Here is a 16,729-nt window from a genome sequence, read left to right on the forward strand (position 1 = left end):
TGCTGACCCCCAGTGCATCCAACATGTAGGTGTGTTTGTTTCTTCAGTTGAACACAAATGAAGATTTTTAACTCAACCGCTGCTGTGTGTCGGTCATATAATCATGTGAATGGGTAACAAGTCTATGAGAGCAAAACATACAAACAAAAAAAACATGCTTAAACAACGTGCACAAAAACCCTGCTGCTCCTGACGACACATTGATTTATTAAGACACACACCGATCGGTTTCTGTGAGAAACACAACAGTATTTACCTCATATCCCGACGAGTCTCATCAAGAGCCTTACTTCCGTCTGGTGAGGTCAAACCGATGCAATCATAGATATAAATAGCGATCCTCATTAGTGCCTGCAGATCGGTCAAATGAGGATCTACATGCTATATATCTATGATTGCGCCGGCTTGACCTCACTAGTCGGAAGTCACAGCCGATGGGAAAAATTGATGAGACTCGTCGGGATATGAGGTAAAAAACATAAAACATAAATACTGTTGTGTTTCTCACAGAAACCGATCGGTTTGTGTCTTAATAAATCAATGTGTCGTCAGGAGCAGCAGGGTTTTTGTGCACGTTGCCTAAGCATGTTTTTTTGTTTGTATGTTTTCCTCTCATAGAGTTGTTACCCATTCAACATGATTATATGACCGACACACAGCAGCAGTTGAGTTAATCTTCATTTGTGTTCTACTGAAGATACACATCTAATTTTAATTTTTTGGGTGAACTATCCACTAACTTGATTATTTATACTTGGTTTGAATAAATAGAACATTCATTAAAAAAATTATGTAAAAATACAGAATTTCCGATGTAATGCAAAGTAATGTTTATTTGACAAAGAAAATGTGACAACAATAAGTGCATTAATTTACATGTGATTTATAAAAGCACATTGAAAGAACTGTGAGGACTTTGAGACCATCACACATCACGAACAGCTCCCGCGCGTTTTGCGTCACTGAAGGCTGTGATCCATCCAGAGGAGGTGCGATCTGCTCCCATCCGCTCTCACTCATTCAACAAGCTGTGCATGATTTCTGAGACGGCCAGTTTAACAGCACTAACACCAGAAATGGAGTTGCAGAAATTGAAGCAAAGCGCTGCGAGCACACGGTAACGCGAGCGTCGATGAAGAGAGGACTGAAGAAGTAAGTTACATAAAGGAACACCGCCGGCTTTATCTACATCAGATGTGTTATTAGCTATGTGTGTGTGTGTGTGTGTGTGTGTGTGTGAGAAGGTAGCTTACTTGTGAGGTTTGGATTTGATATAGCCTAGTAACCTATTCTATCTGAATTAAAGATAATAAACGACATTATTAATATTACAAGATGAACGTATCGGTGAATAATTTCCTTGGCTCAAAAAGCACATCATTGCATGCATAAAAACCTACCGGGCAGCTTCTGAAATGCTTCATAAATTATCAATGCATTGCGTATCACGAAGAGATGTGATGCATACGCTATATCATACCATATTTCATAATATATCAGCTGAATATTACTCATGTTAATTTAGAAAAGTGTGTTTAACAGTAGTATTGATATGAGTAGGACTGATGTTTTGAGTTGGGGTGATGCTGGGGTGGGAAGATGTCTCTGCATTCTGCAAAAATGGTGCATTTAAAATCATTTCTAAATTAATTCTTGAGAATGTTAAAGGATTGTTCAGGTTTCAATACAAATGAAGCATTTCACGTTCATTCGACAGCACAATGTTGATTACCAATAAAATGATTTTGCATTGTCCCTCGTTTAAAAGAAAAGATTATGGTGAGGCACTTGTAAAGCAGAAATGTAAAGCTTAGGGTTTAAGGCATATAATCTCAACAAAGTTGAAAATGTTAGTAGGTTAAATCATGTTACTGTACATATTATTTAGGTCTTGAGGCACTATTTAAGTCTCATGTACAAGTAAAATGACCACCGCATCTTAAAGGCTTTAAACATATAGTTGAGAACAGTCTCACTTAAAAAAAACAGAACGTAGTTTTTCTCAGGTTCCCTTGCCAAAATCCCGTCAGTATTTTTGTTTTGATAAATCAAGGACTTGTTTTATTGTCAAGGCAAGCGTAAGTTTATAGCCCACTGGCTGTAATCTGTTAAAGGCTGTTTAAATCTGTCGAGTAAGACGTTAGTTACAGGTCAATGCCTTTCTCAAAAGTTGAAAATGCACTGATATGCTTAAGTAACCTTTTTTTTTTTTTTTACATGGCATTTGCTGCAGCCTCCTCAGCACAAAAAAGTCCTGCGTTGTTTGATGTTAATGTAATTGTTATCATCTGTGTTTTGCATGTTTTAGCCCTGATTTACTGAATTAGCTGATTTTCCCTGACAGCTTGATTACGTCTTTTCATTTTTTTCAGTTTAGTTCTTTTAAGGTTTTTGTTGTTATGGTTCTCAGCCTCTGTTGTGTGCGTCAAACAAATGCTGCATGATGACCTTAGCCATCCATCAGTGCTGAAATGCAGTAAAAATACAGTTTTTGCTGTTTGAAATTGAGTTCTGTTTGGTATTGTCACAACTTGGCTGTATACAAATGCGTGAAGAGGAAGGAATTGGGTTCAAAAGTCTTTAATTAATCCACACTGAAGATAATTCAAATTAGGCAGGCAAACCAAACACAACCATAGCGTAGTAGAGACTGGTCAACTAAGAACAGAAACACAGGAACTTAAATACAAGAGTCAATGTAATTAAATCACACATAGCTGAACAGAATAATGAATCAAATTAAAATCCATGAAAACATATTAACCATTGGAAGACGTGCAAGCTGAAAACAGTCCATATGATGGAAGTATAAACCTGTTCCATGAGGACTTCAAATTGTATTCCTTTTAGGCATTAAGATTGCAGATGTATCTACATCAAATTAAAGTTTTTTGTAATCTAGAACATATCCTTAAATGTGTAAATTAATTAATGCCTCTAAATATGTCTATTATGCAATTTCTAACAAGATGTAAATCTTTGATGTCCTCAGAGTGTGTATGTGAAGTTTCAGCTCAAAATACCCCACAGATTATATTTATAGCATGATAAAATTGTCACTTTGAGAGTGAGCAAAACGTGCTGTTTTTGTGTGTGGCCCTGTAAATGCAAATGAGCTGCTGCTCCCGCCCCCTTTCGAAAAGAGGGCGGAGCTTCAAGAGCTTGTGTTAGCAGCTCTGATTACCACACACACACACTGAAAATGACAGAAACTGTTCAGGCTTTTATGATCAAACCGGAGTCGGACAATGATGGAGAGACTCCAGAAGAAGAGAAAACATGTAGAATGAGACAAGACGTTTCTGAAGGGATAGAGGATGACTTTATGAGTTAACGATCTTCAGTCATTGATTAGCGTATTCTGTCACGATAATCACGAACAGGGAGGGATAGTTTAGTTTAATTACGGTTATAATATCTGCCGATGAAGAGAGAACAGGGATAGTTTAGTTTAATTACGGTTATAATATCTGCTGATGAAGAGAGAACAGGGATAGTTTAGTTTAATTACGGTTATAATATCTGCCGATGAAGAGAGAACAGGGATAGTTTAGTTTAATTACGGTTATAATATCTGCTGATGAAGAGAGAACAGGGATAGTTTAGTTTAATTACGGTTATAATATCTGCTGATGAAGAGAGAGAACAGGGATAGTTTAGTTTAATTACGGTTATAATATCTGCTGATGAAGAGAGAACAGGGATAGTTTAGTTTAATTACGGTTATAATATCTGCAGATGAAGAAAGAACAGGGATAGTTTAGTTTAATTATGGTTATAATATCTGCTGATGAAGAGAGAACAGGGATAGTTTAGTTTAATTACGGTTATAATATCTGCTGATGAAGAGAGAACAGGGATAGTTTAGTTTAATTACGGTTATAATATCTGCCGATGAAGAGAGAGAACAGGGATAGTTTAGTTTAATTACGGTTATAATATCTGCTGATGAAGAGAGAACAGGGATAGTTTAGTTTAATTACGGTTATAATATCTGCTGATGAAGAGAGAACAGGGATAGTTTAGTTTAATTACGGTTATAATATCTGCCGATGAAGAGAGAACAGGGATAGTTTAGTTTAATTACGGTTATAATATCTGCTGATGAAGAGAGAACAGGGATAGTTTAGTTTAATTACGGTTATAATATCTGCTGATGAAGAGAGAACAGGGATAGTTTAGTTTAATTACGGTTATAATATCTGCTGATGAAGAGAGAACAGGGATAGTTTAGTTTAATTACGGTTATAATATCTGCCGATGAAGAGAGAACAGGGATAGTTTAGTTTAATTACGGTTATAATATCTGCTGATGAAGAGAGAACAGGGATAGTTTAGTTTAATTACGGTTATAATATCTGCTGATGAAGAAAGAACAGGGATAGTTTAGTTTAATTACGGTTATAATATCTGCAGATGAAGAAAGAACAGGGATAGTTTAGTTTAATTATGGTTATAATATCTGCTGATGAAGAGAGAACAGGGATAGTTTAGTTTAATTACGGTTATAATATCTGCTGATGAAGAGAGAACAGGGATAGTTTAGTTTAATTACGGTTATAATATCTGCCGATGAAGAGAGAGAACAGGGATAGTTTAGTTTAATTACGGTTATAATATCTGCTGATGAAGAGAGAACAGGGATAGTTTAGTTTAATTACGGTTATAATATCTGCTGATGAAGAGAGAACAGGGATAGTTTAGTTTAATTACGGTTATAATATCTGCCGATGAAGAGAGAACAGGGATAGTTTAGTTTAATTACGGTTATAATATCTGCTGATGAAGAGAGAACAGGGATAGTTTAGTTTAACCCTCAGAGCCCGACGGCATCGTCCGCGACGACACAGCCAACCAAGCTGTATTTAAGTTACCGTAACTCTTCAACCCTTTGCACTATCATAATAATTTAAATTGCTCCTGAAAGTAGACAGCCTGCGCTTTCCGCCTATATACGGCTTATTACGGTAATGTCATGTTTTCCATCGGCAAATCACCGCGGCTTTCGGGGGGGAGCGGGAAGGGGCGAATAGAACGGAGATACGGAGCGCGGCAGAGTTTTATAGGATTTTTAGATTCCAAAACACAATTAAAAAAGGACAAAAGCATGGTGAAGACAGTGTATACAAGATAGGAGGCTATTGAGTTTATCTTTGACACTTGGAAAGCGGCTGAGAGGGACTCTTCAGACCCAGAGACTGCATATTCAGATGTTGAGGAGGCATTTGTTGCTACCCTTGATCTAGACATGGATTGGTAAGTGAAGCTTGTCTTTTCTATGCTGAAACTGTGAGAAATGTCGGTGAAATAGGCATAGATTCAATGTTTTAGTTCAAAATATCCCTGTTTCATGCATCATAGTGTGTGTGTGTGTGTGTGTGTGTGTGTGTGTGTACACGCGCGTATGCGTTGCATGTGTCGTTCATGTGTTTACATCCACTAACGTTACATTCATGTGTTTGCGTGTGTTCAAATGTGTTTGCATGCATGGCATTCATGTGTTTGTCTGTGTTCATGTGTTTACATGCATGTGTATGTGTTTACATGTGTGTGATGTGTACATGTGTGTGTTGGCATGTGTGTAAGTAATTATTTTGTATTATTACGTCATTGTTATTTGGTTGCATTTATAGGTGTTTATTTAGTTTTTTTACAATTTTGCTTTAATGTATTATTTTATAATGGAAAATACATTTATACATATATTGTGAGTTTGTAATACAAGCTTGTTTTGTTTTTTTTCCCCAGTGTGGCTTGTACAAAAGCAAACGGGCCCTCCATAACACCACCTCAGAGGGGCCGTGGGGTAAAGAAAAAGGCTCCTGAGTGAAAACTCTGCAACCCAGTGTCACAAAAAGACTTGTATATATGTATTATAGTTTATTCTTCAAGTTTAAAGTGTTAGATTCTTTCGTTCAGTGGGTTTCTGATTTTTTCTCAATAAAAAGCAGTAAAATGTATTCCCGTTTTTGCAGTTTTTGCCTATTTAAATTCTATTTTCAAACTTACCATATACAGTGAGGGTCAATAACTGTAATTTATTGAAAGCCAGTTGTCTTCTGAAAAAAATAACACCTTGCACTTGAGGATAGCACATTCTGTTATAATTCTACAGTCAAAAAAACAAAATATGTGAAAACGCCCCTTTTTAGCTTTAGGTTCTAAAGGGTTAATTACGGTTATAATATCTGCTGATGAAGAGAGAACAGGGATAGTTTAGTTTAATTACGGTTATAATATCTGCTGATGAAGAGAGAACAGGGATAGTTTAGTTTAATTACGGTTATAATATCTGCCGATGAAGAGAGAACAGGGATAGTTTAGTTTAATTACGGTTATAATATCTGCTGATGAAGAGAGAACAGGGATAGTTTAGTTTAATTACGGTTATAATATCTGCTGATGAAGAAAGAACAGGGATAGTTTAGTTTAATTACGGTTATAATATCTGCTGATGAAGAGAGAGAACAGGGATAGTTTAGTTTAATTACGGTTATAATATCTGCTGATGAAGAGAGAGAACAGGGATAGTTTAGTTTAATTACGGTTATAATATCTGCTGATGAAGAGAGAACAGGGATAGTTTAGTTTAATTACGGTTATAATATCAGCTGATGAAGAGAGAACAGGGATAGTTTAGTTTAATTACAGTTATAATATCTGCGGATGAAGAGAGAACAGGGATAGTTTAGTTTAATTACGGTTATAATATCTGCCGATGAAGAGAGAACAGGGATAGTTTAGTTTAATTACGGTTATAATATCTGCTGATGGAGAGAGAACAGGGATAGTTTAGTTTAATTACGGTTATAATATCTGCAGATGAAGAGAGAACAGGGATAGTTTAGTTTAATTACGGTTATAATATCTGCTGATGTAGAGAGAACAGGGATAGTTTAGTTTAATTACGGTTATAATATCTGCCGATGAAGAGAGAACAGGGATAGTTTAGTTTAATTACGGTTATAACTGATGCTGTCATCTTGCTTTATGACGTGCTATTGCATTTGTGTTCGTACTGTATCAATAAATGTGAAAGACGGACGACAGCTCGAGACGACAGCCCGACTCCTAAATGTGCTCGACTACAACAAGTCTTCTTCTGCTCAACATGTTCCCGGGGGCGGGGTTATGCAAATGTTAGGGCTATGATGTCACTAACTGGTTGTAGTCCCAACCAGCCGTTTGTTGTAGTTCTTAAAGAGAGATTTCTGTAGAAGAAAATATCTCCCTTTGCTTTGAGCTTTGAGCGTCGTAACTTTGCAGATGTTTCTGCTCAAACAGGGACACTACACACTCACTAAAGTTAAACTAGTCAAATCATAATCAAGCACATTCTGGACACTCAACCATCACTTTTAGAAGCAAATATTAAGCTGCAAAAAATTGTCACAAACATTTTCCCTCCAAGGACTTGACTCTCAAAGGTGAAAGTCTGCCCACACAAAGAGACCTTCAAACGTTTCTTTATGTGTCCATCGCATTCACCAAATGACTTCTCCACTTACTGGATCATGGAAGTCAGACCACAAGTAACCAGCTTTGCCACCCACATTATTGATCAAGAGTGTAACTCTGAGTGCTTTCATGGCTTTTCTAGAACCACATCTTAATGCCTCCTTAAATTAATGGTTGTAGAAACGGGAGAAGACTCAGTCAGCTGGTAAATATTTATTTTCTGTAATCCCATGACTAGTGTTACATTATATGATCACGAGTTTATTCATGCAAATAATTTTAAACCATTTAAGAGTGACAAGACTTACCAAAAATTACTTGGTATAAGCAACTATCAATGAATGTCTGTAAGCAGCTTACGTACTGCATTAAGGATAATGTCTCACAACCCCAGTGAGCAAGATAAAGGGGACTATACAGAAAGACACAAAGCAAACATATACAATTCTGGAAAGTATCTATATTACAATCAAGGAGAGAAACCGTTAGAAATTAAACAGTTACATTGATCTGTAGACTTTATCCATTTTTTCTTTGTCTTTACTAATTTGTCTTTACTAATACTCTGAAATTTTATGGGGATCCCTTAGAACCTTCTGGAGACCCTTGGGGTTCCCCGGACCCCAGTTTGAAGACCCCTGGTTTAACTACAATAACCATGGTTTTTGGGTTTTATTTGTAGTAAAACCACGGTTAATTTGTGTAAGGGATACCACTGGGTTCACTTTGGCCACAACCTAAATCTGGCAGTGAACAAGTCTACAGATAAGCATGGACCGTGTGGCATCGTGTCTGTCCAGACATAGAAAGACATTGGGCTCTATCATACACTCAGCGCAAGTGTTTTCTGCTATTTCAGCATGACATCATGACTTTGCGTAAACATACACGACACTTAGCCACTCTAAAGCCAAGTGGTGTGTTATCTGTGCGCATTTTGAGCTATCCGCGTGTATGTCTACACCAAAACGAACCATCATCTCAGTATGTATCTATGCCGTGTGATTCTGTGTGTGTCTACGCGAAAAGAACAATTATGTGTGTGTGTGTGTGTGTGTGTGTGTGTGTGTGTGTGTCCACAATGTAAATGGATTTATAAACATACTAAATTATGAGGATCCATTACAGGATGAGTTTTTTTTTGAAAATGTAAAAATGGAGAATGTTTCTTGTGATGGGTAGGTTTAGGAGCAGGAGCAGTGTGTGCGTGTGTGCGCGTGTGTGTGTGTCTGTGTGTGTGTGTGTGTGTGTGTGTGTGTGTGGGTGTGGGTGGGGACAGAATGAAACGGAGTTGATAAACTTGCTAAAAAGCGATTATGCGTCTTGATAGTTTACGTCCAGATCCTCGTTGTTTAAATATCAAATGCACTGGTGCATCTGTTCCCCCATCAGAGTGTGTGTGTGTGTGTGTGTGTGTGTGTGTGTGTGTGTGTGTGTGTGTGTGTGTGTGTGTGTGTGTCTGTGTGTGTGTGTGTGTGTGTGTGTGTGTGTGTTCCCCCAGGGGTGTCTGACTCTGGACTAAACCAGGTGTGTTCAGGAGCATTGTTGGAGCGGTGCTATTGTGAGGAACTGAAAACCACTGACCATTGACCAACACACACCTGCTCTAAAGTCAATAGTGCAGTATATTTTGAGTTAGACCGTGTTAATAATATGAGCCTTTAGGCACACACAGGGACACGCAGCAGCACACACACTTTTTTAAATATTACATATATAAGGACTCCTCGCTAGAAAAGTTCAGTTTTTTTTTACTCCATGTCAGTGAATCCGTCATGGCTCAAGCTCAGCTGGCTTTTAAAGGGAAAGGGAGATGAGACTCTGATTGGTTTATTGAACATTACGCCCAAAACACACTCATGACTCATTAAGAGATAAGGGACAAGCATTTTGGGACCTTTTTTCTGCCATTAAAGGATTAGTTAACTAAGGATTAGTTTCTTTCTTCGGTGGAAAAGAAATTAAATTTTTTAAGGAAAACATTCCAGGATTTTTCTGCACATAATGGACTTCAATGGGGACCAACGGCTGAAGGTCCAAATCACTGCAGTTTCAGAGGAAGAGCTTCAGAAACTCTGATTCCAGAGGAATAGAGTCTGATCCAGACAAACCATCAGATATTTTCTTACAAAAAAACCCAAAAATATTTATATACTTTTTAAGCACAAATGCTTTACTTTGGTGTTGTTTTTCTTCATGGCATATGGCGTCATCACGTCGAAAAGGTCATGTGATGTACGAGGAAGTACCCACTCAGTGCCGAAAAACTCCATCTCATATTCTCCTCCAACTTTACAATCCTCCGACATCGTTGTTTTACCTTTATTTTAGTAAAGGGCATTTGATTTGGGACGTTCATTTAAACACTGGGTCGGATAGGGCCCTATTTCTGAGCAAGAAATGGTCCACCATATCGTGACCTTTCCGATATCATCACACATAGTGAAGAAGCAGAACACCGAAGCCATGCATTTAAGATTAAAAAGTATATTTGCTTCAGACCATTTGCTCAGAAAAAGAGCCCTATTTATAATAAAATGACAAGGCTTTTAAAGGAAACTCAACGGCTCCTTCACCTCCCAGAGCACATCTGTTTCGCTGTGAACCTGTTTCTGAGAAACAACAGCAAGCCATCTGTTCTGCCGTAGCAGAAAACTGGAATAAGTGGTGCCTAATGCCTTCTGACAGGCATCTAAGTAGGTCCTAAGTACTCCACCGATGCCCTGTGTGGAGGAAAATAGACAACACTTATTTCTGTCATCCCTGTGATGTGGAAGATACTGTCGCGTGTACAGGACAGTGATACACTCTGTGCTAACCGGCAACATGAAAAAAACAGAGATCAGAAGCCCGTTCTTCAAACCTCGCTTAATACTGAATCAGAAATTGCACCCATACCCTCAAATAGGCCGTTATTTGAACATTTGTACACTACATTTGTAGTGGTGTCCGAAACTGTAGTGGACCTTATCGAATTTAAGGGGCTTTCGCAACTGGTTGTTTTGGGAACTAGCCACCAGGAGCCCGTTTTTCATTCCTCGCTTAATACATCTGAGATGATTTGACCGATCCCAGAAAGATCTGGAGATGAGATACAGCAATGAAGAGTTACCAATCTTTCTTAATTCAGCAGCTTTATTTAATCCTTGATTTAAAGGCCCGCAGAAGTGGTCTGGAACGCGCAGCATCATTCAATGTGTTGAAGTCATTTCCCCTGAAACGGCTTCAGCTGTTAGCAGCTCCTCCCCTTTTTTGAAACAGCCAATAGCGTTTCGTTAATACACAGTTTGACAAGAGCCTTTCTGTTTGGTTTGGTTTCCTCTAACACTGTTTACCATCATAATCTCCTCCATATCGCTTTGAAATGCAACATTCTGTGCAGAATTTAAATGGGTCGATATGTTTGTTGTCTGCGCCGACTCGCTCATATGATCCGCGCTGTGCTCTCGTGTCTGTAGTCTAACTTTAGACCAGAGCCGTTAGTGTGTGTGTGTGCTGCTGCGGTGCGTGAAACTAACATGGAAACAGACTTCATTCGCCTCAAATAAAATTTGAATAGTGTGCTGTGCTGTTCACCATGTAGAAATTAGTAAATGTGTGTTAAGAACTGACCGATTTCACCCGCAGCTTCAGCAGCATAGGGGGCGGGCTTTAGATTCTAGAGAGCATTTGATTGGACAGAAGATTTGACGAGAAAGTGAAGTCTGCGATGATGTCATCAGAATCTGAGATTCGTTTTAACGGAAGTGAGAGACTGTACATTTTGAATGCTTATATCTCCTAAATGCTCATTTTTGTCATAGTTTTGGAACATACCAGCTTATTCATAACTGTAACGCTAACACAGTCATACTAAAAGATAAAAAACTTCATTTTGATTTCAGTGACCTTTAAGAACCCATTTCTAAACTTGAAGTGATGGAAGCACTGACGCTGACACAGCTGATCTCTCTAATTAACCATCAGTGATGGAGTCGAGCAAGAACAAACCGCTGCCGAAAAACAAAAACAAGACTTGGGTAGCCTCCTGTCACCTATTGTATCAGAGAAAAGCAGAAAAGAGATGAAAAAGGGAGATGAATGTCAAGCTGAGAGAGAATATTTAATGATGCCAGCTGACAGACTACACAAAGAACTTTCTTGGTGGAAATGCTCTCAGTAGGTTTTTTTGATACATTTAGATATTTTATTTGCACATTTGGTACTGCAGAGTTTCAAGCAAAGTTTTTTTTTTTTCTGAGGCTGGTTATTCGTCACTTCTGGTATTGATTTAAAAGGGTTATTCAGCGATTAGCATAAGGCTTTGTATCAGTAGAAACCCTGGAGTATATTCAAAAGATCGTGCTTCCTCCCCTCATATCCCCCTGAGATTTATGCATTTTATTTTTGGAAAAAATCCTCCAATGACACAAATATCGTCATTTTGCGTCACCGGAGGATTTCTTCGACCAGAGGGTAAAGACTACAGCCAGTAGAGGAGCTATTTCTGCATGTTTTCAACCCGTCCATGGGCGGTGGGATCGCACTCAGAGCAAAGTGAGTGTTTCAACTTCTCAAATTAATTCCTATGAAAGTTAATCTTCCAAAGGCATGCCCGCGCTTACCTCAGCTCTCCTGATGAATGTAATCTGACTCCTGCCCATAGACAGTAAAAGAAATGGACAGAGCGTTCCCATAGACGTCAACGGCGGAAAGTGAGGTCAATCAGAGGCACTCACTTCCTGATGGCTGAGCGAACTGCGCCGGCTCAGACTGAGCTTGAGGACGTAGATGTGACGTGAGCCTCCTGTCTGACAGCTGTAGGTCTTCTAGTAGTTGTGGAAAGTAAAATCTGCATCATGTTGTTTAAATGTTTTCTCCCGTTGCTTTTTGCTCACTACGGGCTTCTCCCCATTCTTCCCCCTTGACTTTATCAGACTTTATGTCTCCACGTCCCCCCGACTGTCTCATAGACAGTAAAAGATTGCCTGCGAGTGTCTCCTCCTGTCTATACGGTAATTTCTCAACAGAGTCGCGTTGGTTATGACGCAATAGTTAGCCTATTTTTACAAAAACAGCTTCTACGGGGCGATAGTGTAAGATACAAGGTAACGGAGCCTTTTATGCATTGTCGTGTTTCTTTAGAAATAAACAATAGACAAATGGAGTCTTTAAACGTCTCAGATGTAAAGTTATTCACTGTCAAAGTGACTCAAAAATGAATGGGAGTCAATGGGATGCTAACAGCAGGTGATGGCTTGGTTAGCAATGGCCGCCCCTATGGGTGGAACGCTTTCCGAGTGCTAGATTACCCCTTTGCTCCTGCTGCGTTTGTGACTCTCGCTCGACTCACTCACATTATATTGAACACACACCTTCAGTTTTTAATTGTAGTGTCTGCTCTCTAACTGAACTGATTGTATGAAGATGCACCCGGTGGCAGGTGATAACCAGTAGCGGTGGCTTTGGGAGTGGCCTCACAGGGCAGCGAAGCAATGCATTCTGGGAGTTGTAGTCTTTCATCCACATGATCCAAAAATACATTCTCTGGCTTTTCTCAGTCTATAAGGCACCAAATAAAAAAATAATTTCACATTTCTACAACATTAATGACCCAGTTTAAATACAGATTCATCTTCCCAGCGCCGAAGTACCCCTTTAATATCGATACCGAGGGATTAGTTTATGGTATTGTACCGAAGCCAAAATTGTGATATCGAGCCAAATCTAGTTAACAACAACGAGACACGCTTCATGCTGCAATGCATGCTGGGAGCCAACAGTATAAAACTCATGACTCCCAGAATGCATTGAAGCATATTGCCATTCATATAATTACTAATATCTGTTTGTTCCTTTTCTCAACCTGGCCTTTGTTGTGTGTTCCCAGGGGCCGGTTTATGTCAATTTTAGGGTTTGTGATGTCCCCAACCCGGGATGAAGCTTGCTGCAGTCCTTAAAAAGCGATTTCTTTAAAATAAAATATTCAGCAACCTTCTTTAATTCTAGATTAAAACTCTTTAAACCCACGCCACCACCACAATTTATTTAATAATCAAAATGAAGAATGTCTGATCTGTTGCAATAAAGTATGGTTGGTTAAAATCTATTAATAATGATAAACACATTAGGCCAATGATGAGATTCATCAATCAGTTTTTTTTATAATGAGGAAAACTATATTGAACCAACATCACATTGTAACATTAATTACATGACATTACCATTGATTTTTTTAAATTACATTTTAGCATTTCTTCAACATGATTAATCGCGGGCGTAAAAGGGATGTTGATTGAATGCAATTAACACTGATTTAGCATTGTTTCAATAGTTGATACCTCAATATGCATATAAAAGAGTTCCTTGGACCAGATTAATATGCAATATATTATGCAAATTAGGAGCACTGCAAATAAGAAAAGAAAAAAAAAACTGTTAATACATGACAATACTGTACAAAGCTGCCCATCGCCACTTTCCCTTACATGTTAAAATGTACATTTTTGGTGTGAATGTAATATTTTTTTCATATGGAAAAGTCGGAGTTAACTTATAAAAGTAATTTTATATTATACTTTTAGGTACTAGTATGTTGCATTGTGCCATATATGTTGCTTTGGGTGCTGCTAAAAGCATAAAAGTAAAGTTTGAGATTATTTGTAAGATGTATGTAACTTAGTAAGCACATTAATTCAATTTGACATTACAACTTTATTCTGTTCTGTGCAAATTTTAAAGACTGTATTTCAGATGATGCGCTTGTGTGTATAAGCATGTGTTCTTCAATTCACAGTCTTTAGCTTATCTCATGCTCTTTCTTTCTATCTTTCTTCCTTTCTCTCTATTAGTGGCTACTCCTGACCTCCTCGATCCTAAAACAGCCAATCATAACTCCAGACCTCGGCTGTCGTTCTCGGCTCAGCCGGTGCTGCTGAAGCCTCCAGAAGACTTTGAGCCTCGAGTAACCGTCATGCGCTGGAAAACCGTGCTGAGCGTCTTTCTGCTGGTGGTGCTGTACCTGATTATTGGAGCAACTGTGTTTAAAGAGTTGGAACAGCCTCACGAGATGGCAAAGAAACTGGCCATCCTAATGGAAAAACTGGAGTTCCTTGAGCAGCATCCCTGTGTCAACTCCTCAGATCTGGAGTACTTAGTGAAGGTAAAACAGCAGACTTGCACACGAACTAAATATAACCAGGAAAGACCTCAATTGAACAGACCAACAACCAATCAGAGCAGCAGAGCGACGCATAACGTTAGTTGTCAAATGTCAACAGAGCTCAACTGCACTGTGTTGCCAAGTCTGCGTTTTTTTTCCACGGGTTGTTTTCCATGTCCACGGGTTGTTGAAGCGACTATTATGTGATATATAGACCCATGAATGCGAATTTTAGCAGGCAACCTTGCCAAAATAACACACATTTTACCCCCCAAATGCCATTTTTTACCGGAGAAGCTATTGGGCTTGTTTAGGGCTAGTAGTTGCCGGGTTTTGTTGTAAAAACTTGGCAACTCTGTCTGCACGCGCGCTGGACTAAACGATCTTTGCCGCTGTTTTAAAAAAATAAAATAATTTAACGATACACAGACTCAGAGAACTTCCCCGACATGATCATCTTTTCTGAGAGAAATAGTGAAGGTGATGCAGATACGAACAAGCTCTGCGTTTAGGATTCGAACAAATATAATCCAAGCGACTTTGATGACGTGATGATTACGTTACTGTTGATCATCTGTCCGTCATCGGCTAAAGCCCGCCCTGATGATCTCATTGGTCAGTTACTGTTGATCATCTGTCCATCATCGGCTAAAGCCCGCCCTGATGATCTCATTGGTCAGTTTCTGTTGATCATCTGTCCGTCATCGGCTAAAGCCCGCCCTGATGATCTCATTGGTCAGTTTCTGTTGATCATCTGTCCATCGTCGACTAAAGCCCGCCCTGATGATCTCATTGGTCAGTTTCTGTTGATCATCTGTCCGTCATCGGCTAAAGCCCGCCCTCATGATCTCATTGGTCAGTTTCTGTTGATCATCTGTCCGTCATCGTCTAAAGCCCGCCCTGATGATCTCATTGGTCAGTTTCTGTTGATCATCTGTCCGTCATCGGCTAAAGCCCGCCCTCATGATCTCATTGGTCAGTTTCTGTTGATCATCTGTCCGTCATCGTCTAAAGCCCGCCCTGATGATCTCATTGGTCAGTTTCTGTTGATCATCTGTCCGTCATCGTCTAAAGCCCGCCCTGATGATCTCATTGGTCAGTTTCTGTTGATCATCTGTCCGTCATCGTCTAAAGCCCGCCCTGATGATCTCATTGGTCAGTTTCTGTTGATCATCTGTCCGTCATCGGCTAAAGCCCGCCCTCATGATCTCATTGGTCAGTTTCTGTTGATCATCTGTCCGTCATCGGCTAAAGCCCGCCCTCATGATCTCATTGGTCAGTTTCTGTTGATCATCTGTCCGTCATCGTCTAAAGCCCGCCCTGATGATCTCATTGGTCAGTTTCTGTTGATCATCTGTCCGTCATCGTCTAAAGCCCGCCCTGAATTATAATGACTCCTCTATGAATCGAGTCCAGACCGAGCCGCCCAAGCTCAGATGTTGTGGGCGGGGCTGAGTTCGGCTGCCATCAGGCTAATGTTGGTCTACATAGATTACACATTTTAGGTTGCTTATCTGTCCGTAATGTCATCATCTACTGACCTAGCAATAGACTTTGGTTGCTAGATGTCAGCTCCTTGTTGATGATAAATCAAAAATCATGAAATGAGCTTTCACTGATCTCATCTAAAATCCCCTTAGTAGTTATAATGGTGATTCATTTTACATTTATAATTTGTGCCACCAACCTGCAACAAAACTGCAGTATGAGATCCAAAAACATTAAAGCAATCAGATAATTAGGGGTGCATGTGGACTTATTTACACTGTTAAAGAATTGATTCTCAAGCTAAACATGACCAAAAACAAAAAAACAAAAAAACGATTTGTAGTATTTTTGTGCCAAATACATTCCTTCCTTGTGCACAAAATGTTTTGATCTACTAGATGTTTTAGACACACAGACTTCTGCATCTGAATCTCAAAAAAGCTGACAATGATGGAAAAAAAGCTTCCTGATGCAGCATAGTACAAAACTCATCCATGACTCCCAGCATGCATTGAGGCATGAATTTGAATTGTCTTGCAGTTTTCTGCTTTTATTTTTGCTGTTGTTGTTACTGTGTTTTTTTGTAGCTTGTTTAGCAGTATTCAGAGGGAATTTTTATATTAAATATTGTCGCTTGTCGCC

At 39.1% G+C, this 16,729-nt stretch overlaps 1 protein-coding gene across 2 annotated transcripts in view; it reads left to right on the plus strand.

Moving 5' to 3' along the window:
• The first annotated feature begins 984 nt into the window (after positions 1-984).
• kcnk2b (potassium channel, subfamily K, member 2b) overlaps positions 985-16,729 on the plus strand; it is a 46,918-nt gene continuing 31,173 nt past the window's right edge. For both annotated transcript variants that reach the window (XM_067416730.1, XM_067416729.1), the window contains exons 1-2: positions 985-1,152; positions 14,289-14,599. In XM_067416730.1, the coding sequence (XP_067272831.1) occupies position 1,152; positions 14,289-14,599 (312 nt within the window). In that variant the 5' untranslated portion in view covers positions 985-1,151. The remainder of the gene's footprint in view (positions 1,153-14,288; positions 14,600-16,729) is intronic.

This window comes from Pseudorasbora parva, chromosome 15 (genome assembly GCF_024679245.1).
Source record: "Pseudorasbora parva isolate DD20220531a chromosome 15, ASM2467924v1, whole genome shotgun sequence".
Taxonomy (NCBI): domain Eukaryota; kingdom Metazoa; phylum Chordata; class Actinopteri; order Cypriniformes; family Gobionidae; genus Pseudorasbora; species Pseudorasbora parva.